Consider the following 18,177-nt stretch of genomic DNA (forward strand, 5'->3'; position numbering starts at 1 on the left):
ATCAAGAATGAGCAGCTGCTATGGTTACCTGAACTAGGACAGCTCCTGTCAATAGTTAGCCACCGATGGAGTAGGGGCTCTTGGAGACTCACCATTCCCATTGAACTATTGTTTACTGATAGATTTTGTGTGTTCTGTGTGGGGGAGTCATGCATTTCAGTTGGGCACCCAATCGTGGTCCCATCAGCATCCAATGGACACTTCAAAAATCCATGATCATACAGATGGCCCTGGTCAGTGGACCACAAAACAAACAAACAAACAAGCAAACAAATAAATGACAAGAATGTAGGAAAGAGATTTGTAGGGAATGTGGGGACTGGTTGGGGTTGGGAGGGAGCTAGGAAAGGGTAGGGGTGTGAGTAATCAGAATGTGTTATGTGCACGTATAACCACATTAAAGAATAAATTTAGTTAACAAAAATACGGTGGTTAGACTACCATGTCACTGAGGTGCTGCTTTTTTCGCTCTCTACGTCTCTGATGCAAAATGATGAAGGCAGTGATGACTCCAAATCGGAGAGTCACAGAAGTGAAGTCTTCTTACTTCTATCATTAACTAAACACAGGAAAGGTATATTGGCTTTTTAATGCAGCACAATTAATTTGAGTAAGTCAGTAAGTCCACATTTGCCTAAAGCTGATAATATCTGACTATAAAGCAGGAACTGGCCAGGAGACTGTCTACATCTCAACTGTCTGCTCCGTAGCTCACACATCCCTTGGAGCAACTCCAGCTATGTCCTTGAAAATTAGGAAGTTTCCTGTGTTTCCAGTGACCTGGATGTATTGAAGGTACTTCTGGTACCTGTGGTACTGATGTTGAGCATCTCACACATTTATGATATGCCTTCCAAGTTGAATGAATGCTACCCCGTCAACCCTCCGAGAGGGCTGCCTTCTGTCCCTATAGATGTCCAATAGAGGGTCTCACACGCTGTAGAGGCTCTTGAGTATCTGATGTCATATTTTGTTAACAATAACACAACCAGGCTTCCTCATGCTTGGGTATCAATATTCACCAAAGACATAGCAGTTATTTTTATTTTATGTATGTATGTATGTATGTCTCAAGGCTCTACCATGGGTCATGAGGAAGGACTCATGGAGAAGGAAAGCAGCTCCAGTCAGCAGGAAGATTACCTGGGCAGGGGTCTTCTTGTGCAGGGGTCAAGTCCTTCGCTGGTCAGAGCACGTCAATGGATTTGGACCTCTGGTAGTTAGTTAGCTAATATCTGAGCAAAGGATTCTCTTGAGCGAAAAGAACTGGGAAGGGGCAGAGAGCCAAAGCGGCAGGAGAGAACGGTTTCAAAGAGGTATTACCTCTCTTTCTTCTGTAGGCCTTGCATGCTAGTGTTGCAGGGCACAGATACCCTGCTTCCCGAACTTGAAGAGTAACGTTCTGCGCTGTGAGAAATTGCCCGGTAGGCTGCCTTAAGAAGACCTGGCATACCCCTGGTGACTGCCCAACGACACGGGGATATGGAGGCTGTCCGGAAGGCTTTCCCTTATGTTTGGAGGACAAGCTGGTTCACCTCCTTGGTCATTCCTTGCCAGTCCTCCCTACTACCTATTCCCTTTACCTTTGGATAGAACACTTGCTGAACGAATGTAAGTGTGAATGAATGAATGGAAGACGCAACAACAGCATGGAGTGAGTGAATTTCCAGGCTACAAAGACCAGTGGAGACTCAAGAGATTCTCATGAATTGCAAATTTATTGACTGAGGAGGCACTGGAGTTGGGAGGTAGACATTCAGAAACCAAGATGGAAACTCTGCAGAACAAGATGCAGTTTGAGTGACTCGAAGGCTTCTTCTGGGGCAGGGGGAGTGTTAAGGGGTGAAGGATCTGGAAACCTCAGGCAATCTCATGAGAAAGCTAAGCCCGTCGGCGCCCATGGAGAACAGCTCCAGATCCTTCGTCTCCGTGGCAACCTGAGGACCTTACTTGCAGGGCCAGGTAGGCGCCTGCTTCTGCTGGGTCTGGTGACAGACCGGGACGCCCTTGCCACCTCCAGAGCCGCCCCCAGAGGAGCCACCGCCGCAGCTGGAGCCGCCGCCGCCCCCGGAGTAGCCGCCTCCGCAGCCACCGCCGCCACCCCCGGAGGAGCCGCCGCCGCAGCCACCGCTGCCACCAGAGGAGCCGCCGCCGCAGCCGCCGCCGCCACCGGAGTAGCCTCCACCGCAGCCGCCGCCGCCAGAGGAGTAGCAGCCGCCGCTGCCGCCAGAGGATCCACCTCCGCAGCTACCACCTCCGCCTGAAGAGCCCCCTCCGTAGCTCTGCTGGGGGGCGCAGGAGGACTGGCTGGTCTGCTGCGACGAGTAGTAGCCCCCGCCGCCACCGGAGGAGCCGCCGCCGCAGCTGCCGCCGCCACCACCGGAATAGCCGCCGCCGCCGCAGCTGGAGCCGCCACCGGAGGAGCCACCTCCGCAGCTGGAGCCGCCGCCACCTCCGCAGCTGGAGCCGCTACCACCCGAGTAGCCACCACCGCAGCTGGAGCCGCCGCCGTAGCTCTGGCTCTGATACTGTTGGGCCGACCCGGAGGAGCCACCTCCGCCGCCACCGCAGCTGCTGCCGCCGCCGCCGGAGTAGCCGCCGCCTCCGCAGCTGGATCCGCCACCGCCGGAGTAGCCGCCGCCACAACTAGAGCCGCCGCCGCCGGAGTAGCCGCCGCCACCGCAGCTGGAGCCGCCGCCGCCGGAGTACTTGCTCCCTCCAGAACCGCCGCCGCAGCCACCGCCGCCGCCTCCGGAAGAGCCTCCGCAGTAGGAGCCGCCGCCTCCTGATCCGCCTCCGCAGCTGGAGCCGCCGCCCCCGCCTGAGTAGCTGCCACCGCAGCTGGAGCCGCCACCGCCACCGGAGTACTTCACGCCCCCACCAGAGCCGCCACCGCCTCCACAACTAGAGCCGCCTCCGGACGAGCCGCCACCGCAGCTGGAGCCACCGCCGCCCCCGGAGTAGCCGCCGCCACAGCTGGAGCCACCGCCCCCGGAGTAGCCGCCCCCACAGCTGGAGCCGCCGCCTCCGGAGTACTTGACTCCTCCACCGGAGCCGCCTCCGCCGCCACAGCTGGAACCACCTCCGTAGGAGCCACCGCCTCCGCAGCTGGAGCCACCTCCAGATGAGCCACCGCCGCAGCTAGAGCCGCCGCCGCTACCTCCGCTATAGTAGCCGCAGCCGCCGCCGCCACTGCCGCCGCCACCACCGCCTCCTCCACCGGAGGTCTTTCCACAACCAACGGGAGGACAGGGAGTGGGCTGCTTTTTCTGGTGCGACATCTTGTTTAAGGAGAAGGGGAAACCTGGAGGAAGTGCAGAAGAGCATCATTAGATCAGCGGCAAGAGGATGCTGCAAAAAAAGCAGCCTCATCCATGGCAGCATCCTCCTGACTCCCAGCATCATGTGGATCAGGCCTCTGGGACTCCCTCCATTCAGGGGCTGCAGAGTTCTTGCTAGGACAAAGGCCCCTTTAGTGGTGCCTCCCTTCTCCCTCAATTCTGCCTGACTTCTGTGTGACTTGGAGGGAAGAGCAGCGATATTCCTGTCTGCTTCTTATATTCCACGAAGGAACACTAACTACATCTCTTAGAGTGCTCCCAAGTCCCAGTCCTGATTCTAAGTCCAATAGAGAATAAATCTCCACTAGCACAACAAGAAAAGATTTGTTGGGACATTAGCAAACTGTAGGACTCATTTTCTGCAAAAGCCCTTAGTTCAAAATCTTGATCTACCCTACTGAGGGAGGATATGCTCCAAGAGCCAATTATTAGACAAGGAAGCTCTCCTGTGGTTATGCCTGCAAAAAGAGGCAAGGGTACTAAACCATGTGGACCAGCACAACTGACCAGAAGAGAGCAAGCATCTTTTTGAGGATAGGCAGAAGTCTAAGTTTAGTGGAGAATTGCAGCTAGTAGGAGCTTGCAGTGCAGCATCTCACAGGTCGTTTATGGCTCAGAACAGCTCCTCCACTAACTCCCATCAACATCACTCTATGGCTTATCCTCCCCACTCTCTGAGAGTAGGCTCAGCCTCTCCTGGCAGGTCCACAAGGTTCATCCAGTTCATGGCAGGATGCCTTGTGCACCAACTGCAGAGCCCTCCTGTATTCTAGCCCTCAGCCCTTCGGGTGCCAGAGAGGTAGGAGGCTGTCCTCTCTTGACTGAGTTTAGCGTTCTGGCCAGAAGACCGGAAACATCACCTGCCCAAAAGCAGCTTACCGCTCGCTCAGTGCTTTCCTAAATCCCTAATCAATTTGAATGTAGTAGCTTCTAAAGGGGGAGAGGGGTCCTGTCCCTTAACCTCTCTCTGCAAGCTGAGCAAGGCCAGCTGGAGAGATCAGAGAGCTAGGAGAGCCCACACTTACCCGAATCACCAGGGGAGCTGAGTGAGAGAAGGAGGTGATGGTGATGTGAGGAGCTTCTGAGCTGCAGAGGTTTTATACTCTTCTGCGTGCCCTGACTCATCTATTGATCAAGCACCTCCTGAGTCTGGCCCTAGTTACGTGACTAGTAACTCTTGGCCCCACCTCCTTGTGATTGCAAGCAAAGGATTGAAGATTTGGAATTCTTGGGATAGGGATAGGCGTTTAGTGCATGACTGGCCACTTCTCTGATGTAACTGTAAGCAGGTTGGCCTTGGAGACTGTCAGCCAGAGTGGATGGCAGACATTGTTTTCAAAACGTCTGATAGGGGTTGCATGCTTTAACCAGAGGATGATACTGGGGGAATAGGTTCCAGACTTGGGAAGCAGCTAAAGGGAATCTGGAGATTTCAGACATTAGTTCAAGGAGTAGCATCTTTCAAATTTTGCTGTTTGATTCCTGGTCTTCATTACTTTGGAAATTCTCAAAACCTTAGAATCCAACTCTCTTTTTGCCACAATTTTTCTACTTTGGTGCCATGAATACTTTGTTGGGGTATTTCCATCCTGCCTATTGGTTGTGAGGGTTTATGAGTCTCCAGCTCCCAGTTCTGGATGGTACACCATGGACAGCATTGTAACTAACTGGCTCTAGGTTACTTTGAGTTGTTCCTAGTGATAGCAGGTATTTTGGTCGATAATGACTTTGCTTGTAGAGGTGAAAACTAGCAAGATAGATCCTGGGGTCCTTTCCATCATGGCCTTTGTCTCAGGTGTCCTGTGATGATGCATGGTGACTTAGGCCTCTGAGGGGCAGCCATAGAATGGAATGGACTTGAGTTTGGTGACTGGGTTTGGGTCTTTCCTTTACTGCTTGTCACCTGTGTTACCACGGGCAAAGTCACAGTAGCTCATGCAATCCCTCCATGGGGGAGTACAGTAGCTGTTGATTGCTGAGTGTTGAGGCTTTCTGATCCTCACTTGCTTTGTCTACCGAACAGGAACCCTAATATCTATTTCATAGAAGCAGGAAGAAGGAATAGTTACAAAGTGTAAATGTGCTATGTACTCCATGCTGCTGCTCTCTCTGCCATTTTCTGACAGGACAGCACATTCTCACTTCAAGTCAAGCCTGCCCTTGGATGCTATGGGTAAGAAGGAGTGTGCAGCCAGCTCAACTGTTCTCCTATGAGATTGACTCAAATCTTCCCTGAAGACCCTGGAGCCAAGAGCAGCCCCTTTGTGTATGAAGAACAAAGTGCTTCCCCCTTCTTTCATAATTGGAACTCAGTTGCTATTAAGATACCATAGTTGAACCTTGCTCCACCCAGCTCTGTTGAAATGACAATTCTAATCAGAAATTGACTTAATTATGGGGGAGCATTAATGATCTAAATGATCCTGATTAGACTTTGGCTTTCAGAAACTTGTGGCACTTGTTTCATTTGGACACTGTGAACTCAGGTGAACCAAGGAGGATCCTGGGTGTTTCTGTCCTTAGAGGATACAGTAGAGAGAAGCCAGGAGCTGTTTGAGAAGGCAAGTTTCTCAGCTCGAAGCTAGCACCATGGTGCTAGCATCCTCTTTGGAGAATGGTTGCCACCGGCATAAAAGAGTGATTTTGCTTAGACAGGATACATGGGAACAAGTGGCTCTTAGCACTGCTCTGTGGACCACATTGGTCCATTACCATGTCCTCACCAGTCTGTAGGAGAAGTCTAAGTTACCATGCAGTCAGTGGGGGCATTTAGGGAAAGAGAAGTCTGTAATTCTGTAATTCAGAAATCATGGTTTTCATTCCTCTTTGGTATTTAAGTGTCATTGATTATAGAATAAAATCATATATTTTATTCTCCTTTATGACTGAAAAAAATTCCACTGTGCATGTATACCACATTTTCTTATCTAGCCAACACCTATGCTGGTTCCATAACTTGGCTGTTGTGATGCAACAAGCGCAGGTATACAGGCAATGCTAGAGTAAGTTGACTTGTTTCTTCTGGGTGTACACCAGAAGTGGGATAGCCGAATCATATGCAGGCTGTATTTCCCATATTCTGAGGAATCTCCACACTGATTTCTGTAGTAGCTGAACTTATTTACATTCTCATCGGCATTATCAGTATTTTCAACCCTGCCAAATTCTTACCACTTTGTCTGTCTGTTTCCTTCTCTCTTGTTGGAAGCCGCTCTGACTGGAGTGACATGGAATCTCCTCGCAGCTTTGGTTTGCATATCCATGACAGCTAAAATGTGGATTTTTTGGCCATTTGAAAGTGCCTGTTTTGTTCTTTTGCCCGTTTACTTATTAGATCATCTCTTCTTTTTGATGTTCAACTTTTAAAATTCTGTATATATTCTGAATCTTGGTCGCCCACTGGGTGAGTCGCCTCCATTTGTTAGGCTGTCTCTTTAGTCTCTTGTTTCCTATTACAGCAAAATCTTTTGCATTTCTTGCAATCACATTTGTTAATTTTTCTCTGTAATTACTTTGTCTACTGGGGTCTTTCTGGAAGTCATTGCCTGTGTTCTATCTGGAAGTGTTCTCCCTTAGTAGTCTCAAAGGTTTGGGTCTTAAGTCACAGGTTTAGTTTGTTTTGCGTTGGTTTTTTTACAGAGTGGGAGCCAGAAATGCAGTTTCAGTCTCTTACTCAGTCCCAAAGGTTTGAGGGCCACAGAATTTCTAAATGGGATTCCAAACCTTGGAAAACACAAGTATAATCCACTCCAAACAGCTAAGAATTCAAAATGACTAAAAGTTTAATTTTAGTTGACTCCCAATTGCTGTATTTTTATGGATTATGGTGTGATAATTCTTCCATTTTTACTTGACAGTTTTGTGCTCTTCACAATCAAATTTAGTCATTTTCATCCTCATTCCCCGCTTACTCCCTTCTTCTCCTATTGACCTTTCCTTTTCTTAAGAGTTACCTTTCATTTTCACGTCTTTTGTGTGTGTGACCCACTGCGATGAATTTTTTGAGTTTTAATATACTTTATTACTTTACTACATTCAAATAGTAACCCCATAACAAGTAATAAATATAAAAATACAACAGAGACATTTTACATTCTTTTTCCCATACTCTGAAACCAACATGCTTCATGCAGAAAGCACATCTGAATCAGGATCAGCCATGTGTCAAGTGGTGTCACTGTGGAGGCATTCATAATAACACCTGTCGCTGTCAGTGTCAACAGACCTTGATGGAAGCACACAAGACTGGGTCATAAAGGGCTACCTGCTTGATAGCATAATCAATGATTTCTCCAAATGAGATGGCTTCTAATGGCAACTGAATAAAACTAAATAAAAAGAATAATTAAAAAAAATCTACTCATGTCCCAAAGCTCTCTTAAAACATATTACTTATTAAGCTGGTTGTGAAGGAACTGTGCCTTTAATCCCAGCCCTTGTGAAGCAGAGGTAGGTGTATGTGTGTGAGTTTGAGGCCAAACTGGATTGCATAATGAGCTTCAGGATAGCCAGAAATATGCAATAAGATTAGAAAATCTTGTTATTTATCATTTCAAAATGTATTCTTTGAGAATTTAATGCATATATACAAGTGCCTTGGTCATGTCCAACTTCCTCCCTCTCTGCATTTTCCCCATGACCTCTCCACACTCCTTCCCAATTTTCTACCCTCCCCCTCGAGAACTTCTGATTCCAGTTGGGCCTCCCATGCTCCAGTGGATGGCTCTACACCCATGAGTGTGATGATTTGATACATGTGAAATGATGAGAACAAAATATTTAACATTCTATTGTTCTGGAAACTTTGAGCTCCTTATGGTTATTTTGAGATATATAACACATTATTGTAAATGGTAATCGCCCTATAGTGACAGGGCACATAGGAATTTTTTCTTCTTATTCACTATGTTTTGGTACCCACCATGCATCCTTCAGCTGCTCTGTTCGCCTTCCCTTGCTAGCATATACTAACCACTGTTCTATTCTCATCTATGAGGTAAATCTGAGACTCGAATTCTGCGTTCCTTGGTACAGGCAGCACCAGTGTACAGGACGTTATGTTAAACACTAGGGGGATTGAGAAGGCGAGTGTCTTTTGTGCAGTTAGGGAAGTGGGAGGAGAGAATAACGCTCTGTGATTGCTTTTGTCACCCCATGTATCATTTAGTAGGGAAAACCCCTTCTAAGTAGTATAGCCACTCTGTCAACAGGCAGACCACGTAGGGGACGGGACCTCAAAGTGGCACCAGATCTGTGGCTCTTGCTCTTAACTACTCTTGCATGTGAGTGTTCTCGAAACCTGTTGTGTAATCCCCTGCACCAAGAGTGCTCCTACTGAGATGATCTGTATAAAAACCTGATTACCACTTCGTGTCACATCAGCCGGGAAATGATAGGCTTCTGTCGACTTACGACACATGCATATTTGGGGTTTTGTAAGACCTGGCATATCAAATTTTTGAGACTTATAGACTTTGGACACTGAACCCTGAAGTACACACTCACTAGCATGTATGACCTGTGCAACATGATTGATTGGGCCATGGTCCCTGACCCCACCTGTACTTGTATTTGTAGAGGAGATGGAGCCTTAAGAGATTCTGAGTGTTGGTATTTGATGAGTCTCGCTGGAACTGAGGCCTCTCGAGACTTTCAGACAGTTAGGAGTGAGACGGTTCAGATCTTAGAGAAATCTCAGCCTGTGATTTATAAACCACAAATGTTGAAGATTCCTTCCTGCTAGGCTTAGCTTATCTCTGCTGGAGCCCCCGACTTCTGCAGGTATCTTCTTCCTAGCAGGTGGAGAGGAAGGAGAAAGACTGTAAGAATGTTTGGTACTGTGATGTAAAATCAGGTGGTGTTTACAAGCTCTGTTGGAAAAGAGATAGGGAAGGAAGGTTCTGGAATCTCTGAGAAGGCTGCTTCTCTGATGGGAGACACAAGGCCCCTGGCTCTTAGGGCTCAAGACTGAGGCAAGATTATATCCCTTGATTTTGGGGAGCTTTGGTTTACTATAAGATTGCTTATCACAGCTTTTAAGGATCTAGAGTTGCACACCCGTGTCCTCATGACAGAGCTCCTGTTCAAACCACAACAAATGGTTGGTGAAGAATAAAATGCACATGGGGTGGGAGTGTGGGAGCTCAGCATCGCAGGAGCAGAGGTTTGGAGACTTTTTCCATTTTCATGGTTAAGGAGCAGTTTTCAAGTCTGGCCGAGGAAGAGTCTCAACATGCAGGCACTCCGTGAGGCTACCATTTCTGCCTCTCTTCTGACTTCCTGGCTGTGAAGGGATGGTTGTCCCTGGTTGTAAGTGGAGAGAAGGGCTTTGAGGCTTGAGAGACTGCTTCTGTGGTAGAATTCTCTCTCTAGGGCGAGAATTTGAATGGAAATCTCCTTTCAGTTCATTCCATACTGCGGCAGCTACCGTGTACCACCTAAGAGAGTTGTTCTACGACAGTTGTGAGTTGTGTACCCGCTCACGCACATCTGTTGGACTGGTTTCTCTTCTGAGTTATAGCTGTCCCTGGGGAAGGCTCTGGTAATGTCTTTGCTCTGCATCTTAAAGTCCCTATGTGCTGACTCTTAAATCAGGATGTGGACCAAGGTTGGCCTTCTTTTGGGTATTCATGAAGGTCATTGTTTTGCTAGTGGTGAGGACTATGCTGAATCATTTAAAGGTCCTCAGAGCTTAAGGATGCAGCTAGGGCGAGCAGTGCATCTAGGGCGAGCACACTGTCACCCAGGCCTGCACACTTTCCACGTGGATATATTCATAGGCTTGTCTCCTGCTGGCCCTGTTTGATTTTCCTCAACAGTCCTGTGCTCTCAGTCACATTTTACCTTTTTTTGTAGATGGTGAAGGATCTCGGAAGGTGTTGGATTTGCTCACCTTCTCAGAGCCTTTGAAGTGTCAAGGACAGTGTTGGGTCTAGTGAGATGGCTCAGCAAGGAAGGGTGCCAGCTGCCAAGCAACCTAAGCTCGTTCCTCTGACTCTGCATATGTGCTTGTCTTCTCACCATCCCACATAGATTGGCTTTATGGATGGCAAAACTGGAGCCTGGAAGCTAATATCCTGGTGACTTCTAAACTGCGAGGCCAGGTTTAGAGTGCTCAAACTTGTGACAGCTCACGCGCTTGTTCCCGCGCCCCATCATAGTGAACAGACAAATGTAAAAGCTAAGCTGTGTGACAGCCTTGGCTGTCCTGGAACTAGCTCTTGTAGACCAGGCTGGCCAGCCTGTCCTCGAACTCACAAAGATCTGCCTGTCTCTACCTCCCAAGTGCTGGGATTAAAGGTGTGCACCACCACCTCCTGGCTTCAGTCTTTTCAATATCCCTCTGAGGCCAGGAGCAGAGGATTCATTCCTGAATGTTCCCAGGTCTTCTGGGACAATTCCACCCATTCACTGTGCTGGAAGTTCCTGTGGCTATTTTCCAGTTTTCTCTCAGTTTCAGAGCTAGATGAAGATCTCAAGTCGGAGGCAGCCTGAACCATTCCTCCAGGCCACCCAGCAAGACCAGCACTAGACTCGGCTTCCTGGGGGTACCACTCAGCACTTTTCCTTTTACAGATTTCGCTTGTGGTTTTTGGTTTCCCCCTGAATGATATTCTTCTTGGAGCTGGCAGTATGGGACGGTATAGTTAAAATGACAGTAAAAGTTTTATAGCTATTCTGACAAGCTGAAGAATGCTGTCTGCCTGGGCATGTTAGCTTCTGTCCTGGAAGAAATCTCATAATGGCAAGGCTCAGCTTTTACAAGAAAATAGATGCTGTGTAGCCTGAGGGGACAGGGCCCACATCTTGAGCTCCCACATAAATTTTACAAGGGAGGAGCAGTGAGTGGCTTCATCCTCGTGGTCCAGCTGGGTTCTGAGATAAGGAACACAGCTGGAAGCTTTTCAGGTGCTGGACAGCTGCCGGTGGCTATGAATGTTGGACCCTTAACTGGTCCATCCTTTATTTCCTTGGGTGTCTTATGTGTGTTATTTTAATTGAGCCTAAAGTCAAACAGAATCTGGAAATTAGTAGGACTGAGAGGCAAGAGCAGCTCTTCAAACAGGCACCTTTTAGCTTCAGCTGTCTGGGCTGAGCTGTTCCCTTGACTCAAGGCCACTGCAAAGCAAGGCAGGGTAAGGATTCTTTGCAGCTTGTTTTTCTTTGAGAAGGGGTCTGTCCTGAAAGCCCAGGATAATCTCAGACTCCTGTGACTTCTGTGTTACCCCCCTACCCCGGAGTGGGAAGACCATTTTGGTGATAATGCTGTTGTGAAAGACCCCTTGTGGCCGCTTCTCTATCGCCACAACGTTTTGAAAGTTCACAAATGGATGGTGGATCCGGACTCTGTCTTGACCAATAAACCCCACACTTCAGACTCATTGATTATTGTTAATTTTTCGAGCATTATTCAAGTTGTAGCTCTTATTTCGTTAGCTGTTGCACTCAGGTGATTGACCTCAGGACACACTTCCCCACTGTTTATAAACATAACAGCCATTGCGGTTTAGTTGATGGGTCTCTAGTAAAGGGAGCCCCGATGCCTTGGTCTGTGGAGTCAGAACCTACCTCTCCAGTCTCACCCAGCTCAGAGCTGGACCTCAGAGTAAATATTTGATAAATACCTGTTCCTCAACTAAAGAGATGATGAGAATTTATCTTCATGGCCTTGGGGTATAAAAACTGACTTAATTTTCTGTTAAACCAGTTTAAACAAATTGACCACATCCATGGATTTTCTCCCATCAACTAACCCTTTCCACCCAAAGTACCCATTTCCTCCTTACCTCCTGCTTCCTGTTTCTCAGAATATTCCCTGCACCGTTCTTTCTCTAACTCTGGCTACATGCAGTCAGTTCACTGTTGGGAGTGTGCGTGTGCGTGTGTGTTCTAAACCCAGCCTCAGTACCAACAGTTTGTGAATTCAGCAAGATACTAGCTTCCAGGCTCCAGTTTTGCCGTCCATAAAGTCAGTCTAAGTCACTTATGACCCAGTCTCTCTGACCCCGTCTTCCTATGGTACCCCTCTCTGGGCAGGAAGAAGGGCGGCACCGGAAGTGACAGAAGTAGTGAAGAGACTGGACCTGGTGATGGGAGCTACAGACTTCTGAGCAGGAAGTGTGGGGACCTCAGTCCTCTCCAGGGCTAGCCAGCCTCAAGCTCCAGTCAGGAATTTTGAGAGATCTGGTAATCGTTCTCTCTGAAAGCATTTCCCCCATCAGGAGGAGAGTGGGGGAACAGGGAGGGTGCCGCAGGAAGCGCGGATGAGTGAAGGTGACCTATGTGAAGAATAGCCTCTGCAGAGTTTTCTTAGCAAGGGTGTGCACGGCCGTGCAGAGTTAAGACAGACACGTAGGTAGACTACGTTGCTTCTGTCTTCCTGAACTGGCTTATGTTGCTTTGGACCAAGAGGAAAGATTGACTTGTGTGAGTGTGTACCCGTGCCATTGCACGTTGTGTGTTTGTGTTTTGGGGTGGGGGTGAGTTCTCTGGTGGTGGCAACTGGGCCACTAGTAACTTACTCTGCTAAGCAAATGAGCAAGCAAACAGCTCGTTAACAACAGCAACAGGCAGCAAAGCAAAGCAAAGCAAAGTTCCCGAGAATTGCAGTATCCAAACGCACGGCATCGAATGTTGGTAGCTTCATATTGTTTCTTTTTCTCTCTTGTTATACTTCCTTTTTGTATAAGTTTCACCTTTGGGACCTTTCATGACATTGCTGGACAAATATCCCAGCGCCACTCTGTGGTCTCTGCAACCGTTGGTTTTATTGATGCATTCTCATTACTCTCGTCCCATCTTAGGCCTTCCAGCAGCCCTGCAGTGTCCCTTGGGTTGCTTTGGGTTCTTTCCCTGCCTACCAGTGGGCTGAGACCATGTCTTCCCTTGTATACCCGGTGGAGTTTATAAGGCCAATGAGGAGGGTCTGTTGTGTGTAAACTACCCTCTCTCCTCCCAAAACTTTTCTTCTTGGCTGCCCAGATATAGCCTTGTGCCTCAGTTCCCTGGCCTCTGTTTTGCTTTGTAGAATTCTTGATTTCTCTTTGCATTTTGATACTATCTTGTTTCCTTAAACACCACATTTTCTTCACAAACTCCTGGGCCAGGATTTGCTGGAGAATGTGTGGTGAAGAGCTACATCGTGATGTGTGGGTAATAGGACACAAAGGCTTGTGGGGGGAGGGGAGGCAGCCTAGAGGTTCATCTGGAAAAGAGTTCAGTTAGAAAGCTTGATAGTCCTTAATAAATAAATAAATTAAAAAAAAAGAAAGCTTGATAATTAAGTGCCAAGGCTTGGGGAATGCAGGGGACAGAAGAGATCCTCGAACTGATGACATTTTTGTTAAGACTGGAGAATGGAAAACTGATCTCTTTCTCCAGACTCGAGCCTGGCTCTCACACTGCTTTCATGTGCAAATGTGTACATATATCTATGCATACAAATCATATATAAACATTATGTGTCCATTCATGGGTGCATGTATCTATGTGTGTGATGTGTATACATGTATCTGTGCGTCTTCACATGGCTGTGTTTGAGGTATACACAGGCACACTTATGCGTATGATATACGTATGTATGTCTGTGTGTGATATATGTATGATGTATGTACAAAACCCTTGCCTTGCTTAGGTGTCAGCATTCTCTTTTCATCCCACTATTTCTCAAGAACCAGTTCCCTTTCCCTGGAAAGGCAGATAGGTTGCTGGTCTCCTCCCTGGCCCAGGGGCTTCTCTCTCTCTCTCTCTCTCTCTCTCTCTCTCTCTCTCTCTCTCTCTGTGACTCTCATTTGTCAGCTCTTGGTGTGCTTAGTGACTGAGTTGTTTCCTCTAGCAATGGTGTTGTAGAACTGACCCACATGGTTCATCAAAATTTCTACCTCTAGCAAGGCAGTAGATTTGCGAAAATTATGACCTTTCTTTTGCTAAAATTCTTCAGCAAATCATTTCATAATCAGGTTTCTGCCTGACAGCCTCTGTTCAAACACAGCTCTGCCCTTCCTGCTGAGTCAGGCTGTTTACGCCTTGCTGTGCTTTTGTTTCTAGCTGCAAGACAGCCTTCCTCCTTGAATTTGTGTAATGCCTACCCCTTAGCAGACCTTCTGTCCATGATGGCTCCAACCACAGGGCTTCACTGTCAGACCGAGGAACCCATAGGAAGCCAAGCTAGGACTTGTTCATTGCCTTACATCTCACTTACTTAGCTCAACAACTGATATGGCCGTAATGAATGCTAGTAGGAAAAAAAGTGGGTGACTGTTAGGCTTCCTGAGCCTCCTTATTCCCCAGGGAAAGGTGAGTGCACAGGACGATCAGAGGCAAGAGGGAGTCGAGTCAAAGCAGGAACTCAGTTTATTACTGTGAGCATCTGTCTGCTTATAAAGGTTAAGCGACATCTTGTGACGTGGGGGTACATCCAGCCCATGAGAGGCAGCCAAACCCTCCCCCTGGCTGGAGGGGCGTCTGCCTACTTTTTGCTGTCTCATCCTCACTCAAACTCGAACCAGGGTTTTCTCTGTCCTACAGGCCTCGAAGTATAGGCCCTGAGATAATTTTGGCCCAACAGGTGACTGCCCACTTCTGGTTGTTAGCCTCCTGGACTGGGTGTAAGGTGTTTGGCCTAATGAGACAATATTAAATTTTCTTCTCATTTTCCACCGTCCCAGCAAGACTGCTCCTCAAAAAGCAGGGATGGAATCACGGCTTTTAATAAGTCCAGAGTCTGTGGACACATGGTCAGTACATGAGAAGATAAGAAAAAATGAGATGGGGGGAAGGAAGGAGAGGAGGAAAGACAGAAGAATCTTTCCTAGCTCTGTGGCAGGGCTAGTTTTAGTCTGGAGAAAATAATAACCACCTGCCTGCAGGCAGTTCAGGATTCTCTGCTTTCATTCCAGTGAGTCCTCAAGGCCACGGGACCAGTAGACCCCCGAGGAGGTAAAGTCAGGTTACATCATTTTGCAAGCTTTAAAGGATTTGTCACCAGTGGTTTCTGAATTATTGTTCTTTCATTTTCAACACAAATGTGATGTCAGTATCTGGATTAAATTATTCTTGGCACTTGATTACACCTCCTACTAATTAGCACATTTTTCTCCTTGTAGATTGCTGAGGAGTTGAAGCATGAATCATGAGACCTCCTCATTCTAGTAGCTGTGTGTCTCTTTCGATGTGTGTTAGTGTTCCAGATCTGTGACTTTTATAGATGTGTTTGCTTAGGGGTGGGGTAAAGGAAGGCAACACTGCAGGAAAATGTTTAAAAAAAATAATTTCAGCAAGTGTAAATAGAGAGTTGACTTGGAGAAGTGTATTAAATATATAGCCACTGTGGTGGTGCATAGATCTTGGAGACATTGTGGCGGAGACAAATGCATCTTTCCCATGCTTTCCTTTACTGTTTCCCATGGAGGTTTCGCAGGTCTCCTGGGAAGGGTGGTGGTGTGATATAGGTGTCCTGCTGTGTTCAGCCAAGGTTCTAGAGCACATTCCCTTCTCCGTGTGGCCATAGACCCACCTGCCCATCAGGACCAGATTGCAGATCTAGAGCAGCTCACGTTTTAGGAGCTGACTCTGAGCATCCTCTTAGGACAAGGCCAGAGGCGTGCTTAGGCAATGCATCCTAGGAGCTTCTGGTGTAGCCTAGAGTGCTCAGACGCTTCCATTCTGCTTCTAACTCATTCCTGAGAATGATCCGTGCTTTATGGAGAAACTTCAGTGATGGATTTGGTTTCAGGAAATCTGTGGTATAACCTGGTTTAGTACCTTGCCTGCTGCAGGATTACATTGCATTCCTTAACTTTTCTGAGCCTTCTCTTTGTATGTAAAGTGGATTTGCTTTGCCAATGATTTGAGGCTGCTGTGATGACTACACAAGATCTGTTTGGTAAAGCTAGTGGAAAAACTTGGCGTTGGTGTTCCATGTGAAGGTTGACAGTTTATTTAAATGAGGGGGCCTCTACCTACTCAGCACTCTGTGAATAAGGGTCAGAGCTATAGTAAAAAAGAAACAAAAAGAATCTGGCGAAGTGTCACGTGTCAATTAGAGGATGTGGAATGTGGTCACAGGGTTTGTGCCCTCTGTGGTTCATGTTGGACCAAAGTTCTGGTTAATCTTGCCCTGTCTGTCCTTATCTATTTTCTTCTCTAAGTCATTCAGTGTTACTGCCAATGGCAACAGTGACCACTCACTGGGCTCTAACTATCTGCCGTATCCCATGCACTGTGCTCTCCGTGCTCCCTCGCCACCCTCCATGGCACTTGTGGACAGAAGTGAAGTGTGGGGAATGTAAGTAGCATGTTAAGGTTGCACACTCGGAAGTTCCTGAGCCTTGGCTGGTAGCCTTGGTAGCCCCATTTGCCTGGATCCCAGGCTCTCAGCTATTTTTTTTTTTTTGAGTAACTTTGATTTCTTTTGCGATGGAATTCTACGTTGGCATCAGTAGATGGTTTCTGAGAACTATGTAGTTGCTATACATTGTTCTAGATGAAACAAATATATCCTTGCCTTTGTCTCGGGGGCATACATTCTAGCTCGGTGGTAAATGAACTGAGTTTTAACCTGCGCTGGGCAGCTTGACTTGGGCTGTCTTAGTTTTTTCATTTGAACCAATGAGAGAATCTGAGTAGTTGATCTAAAGTTTCCTCTAGCTTTGACTTCAAAATTCAAGACAGAGAGCATAGGAATTCCTAGTCTTAAAACTCATTGTGAAATTGCTGGCAGCCTGTCCTACTTCTTGTTTGAGACAACTACAGTGGGCTAGGATGCTCAAGTGTATGTGTAGCATAGGTCTAGAGATTAGACCCCAAAGGGTTCTGGGTAAGTCATTTTGTTGGTCCTTCAGTCTTGGGTCAATTCCAGGCTGTATCTCTGAGGAATCCATGAAGTGGAAGACCCTTTGAGGCTGGGATTCTAGCTGACCTGTTAGTCTCTCATGAAGGAGAGAATTGTGGGTCTGTCCCACAGTGCTGTCCTTTGTGTGCAGACTGCACAGAACTTGGGAGGAGCTTGCTGACCAGACTTGTGAAAAGAGGAAGAGTGGAAGAATGAATGATGACTTTAGGAGGAGCTCTGCATTTGCGGCCTGACAGGGACGTGATTTCATGGAGGGTGAACTTGTCTTGGTGACCAGGTCACCCAGTTCTACTTGAGAGCCAGCCCTTGGCGACATTACCACCATCATCACAATCATTACCATGGCAAGTTGGCTATGGACGGGGCACGTTGGTGTCAGACTTAATCCACATTCTTGCTCAGCATAATGTTAGATCTAGAAGCTCAATGAACTACAGAGGAAGGAATCAGGGGCATGTGAGAGCAGGGTGACTTCAGTTGTTGCTCCTACTCTACCTAATCCAGTGATTCAAGTGCAAGACAATGGGTGTGATTCAGCTGAGCCTTTGGCTAACAAAGATGGAACTAACCTGGTTTGAGTCCAAATTGCTTCTTGCCTTTGCTCGAATGAGTTTCAGAAATGCTTCTGAGTTCCAGAGATGCCTTAGCTGGTGTGGTTCTGCTGTGTCTGGACAGGCTGTTGTGGGCATGGGGATCTTCTCTTTCCTTCCCTTCCTCCCTTGCTCCATCCTCCTTTTCTTTCTTTCCCCTTCTTTCTTTTCTTTTCAGTAACTCGTTTCTGATTCTTGAGTTTAATTGCCTACCTCGATGTTTGTTGTAGAATAGTCCTTAGCTGGGCTCAGTGTCAGTGGGAATGTTGGGACAGGTGTGGCTAGTGGAGCATTGCCACCCCTCCTGGAATGTGGCCTTACCTCCTACTTGGTGACCTTCCCACATAGGAAATGGCGATTAGTATGGCCAGACTCTAGCAGGTATGGCCGCAGC

At 47.5% G+C, this 18,177-nt stretch overlaps 1 protein-coding gene across 1 annotated transcript; it reads right to left on the reverse strand.

Annotated features, from left to right (window-relative positions):
• Positions 1-1,711: 1,711 nt before the first annotated feature.
• On the reverse strand, positions 1,712-3,364 carry Loricrin (loricrin cornified envelope precursor protein). The gene has a single exon (XM_041655232.1). The coding sequence runs from the start codon at positions 3,279-3,281 to the stop codon at positions 1,947-1,949; it is 1,335 nt and encodes a 444-aa protein (XP_041511166.1). The 5' UTR covers positions 3,282-3,364; the 3' UTR covers positions 1,712-1,946.
• Positions 3,365-18,177: the final 14,813 nt, after the last annotated feature.

Source organism: Microtus oregoni, unplaced genomic scaffold, assembly GCF_018167655.1.
Source record: "Microtus oregoni isolate MIOR12 unplaced genomic scaffold, Mior012 000007F_ref0000211, whole genome shotgun sequence".
Lineage (NCBI taxonomy): Eukaryota > Metazoa > Chordata > Mammalia > Rodentia > Cricetidae > Microtus > Microtus oregoni.

What these genes read in the sequence shown, in the direction of transcription:
- Loricrin (XM_041655232.1), bottom strand. Translation starts at nt 3,281, where the DNA reads ATGTCGCACCAGAAAAAGCAGCCCACTCCCTGTCCTCCCGTTGGTTGT.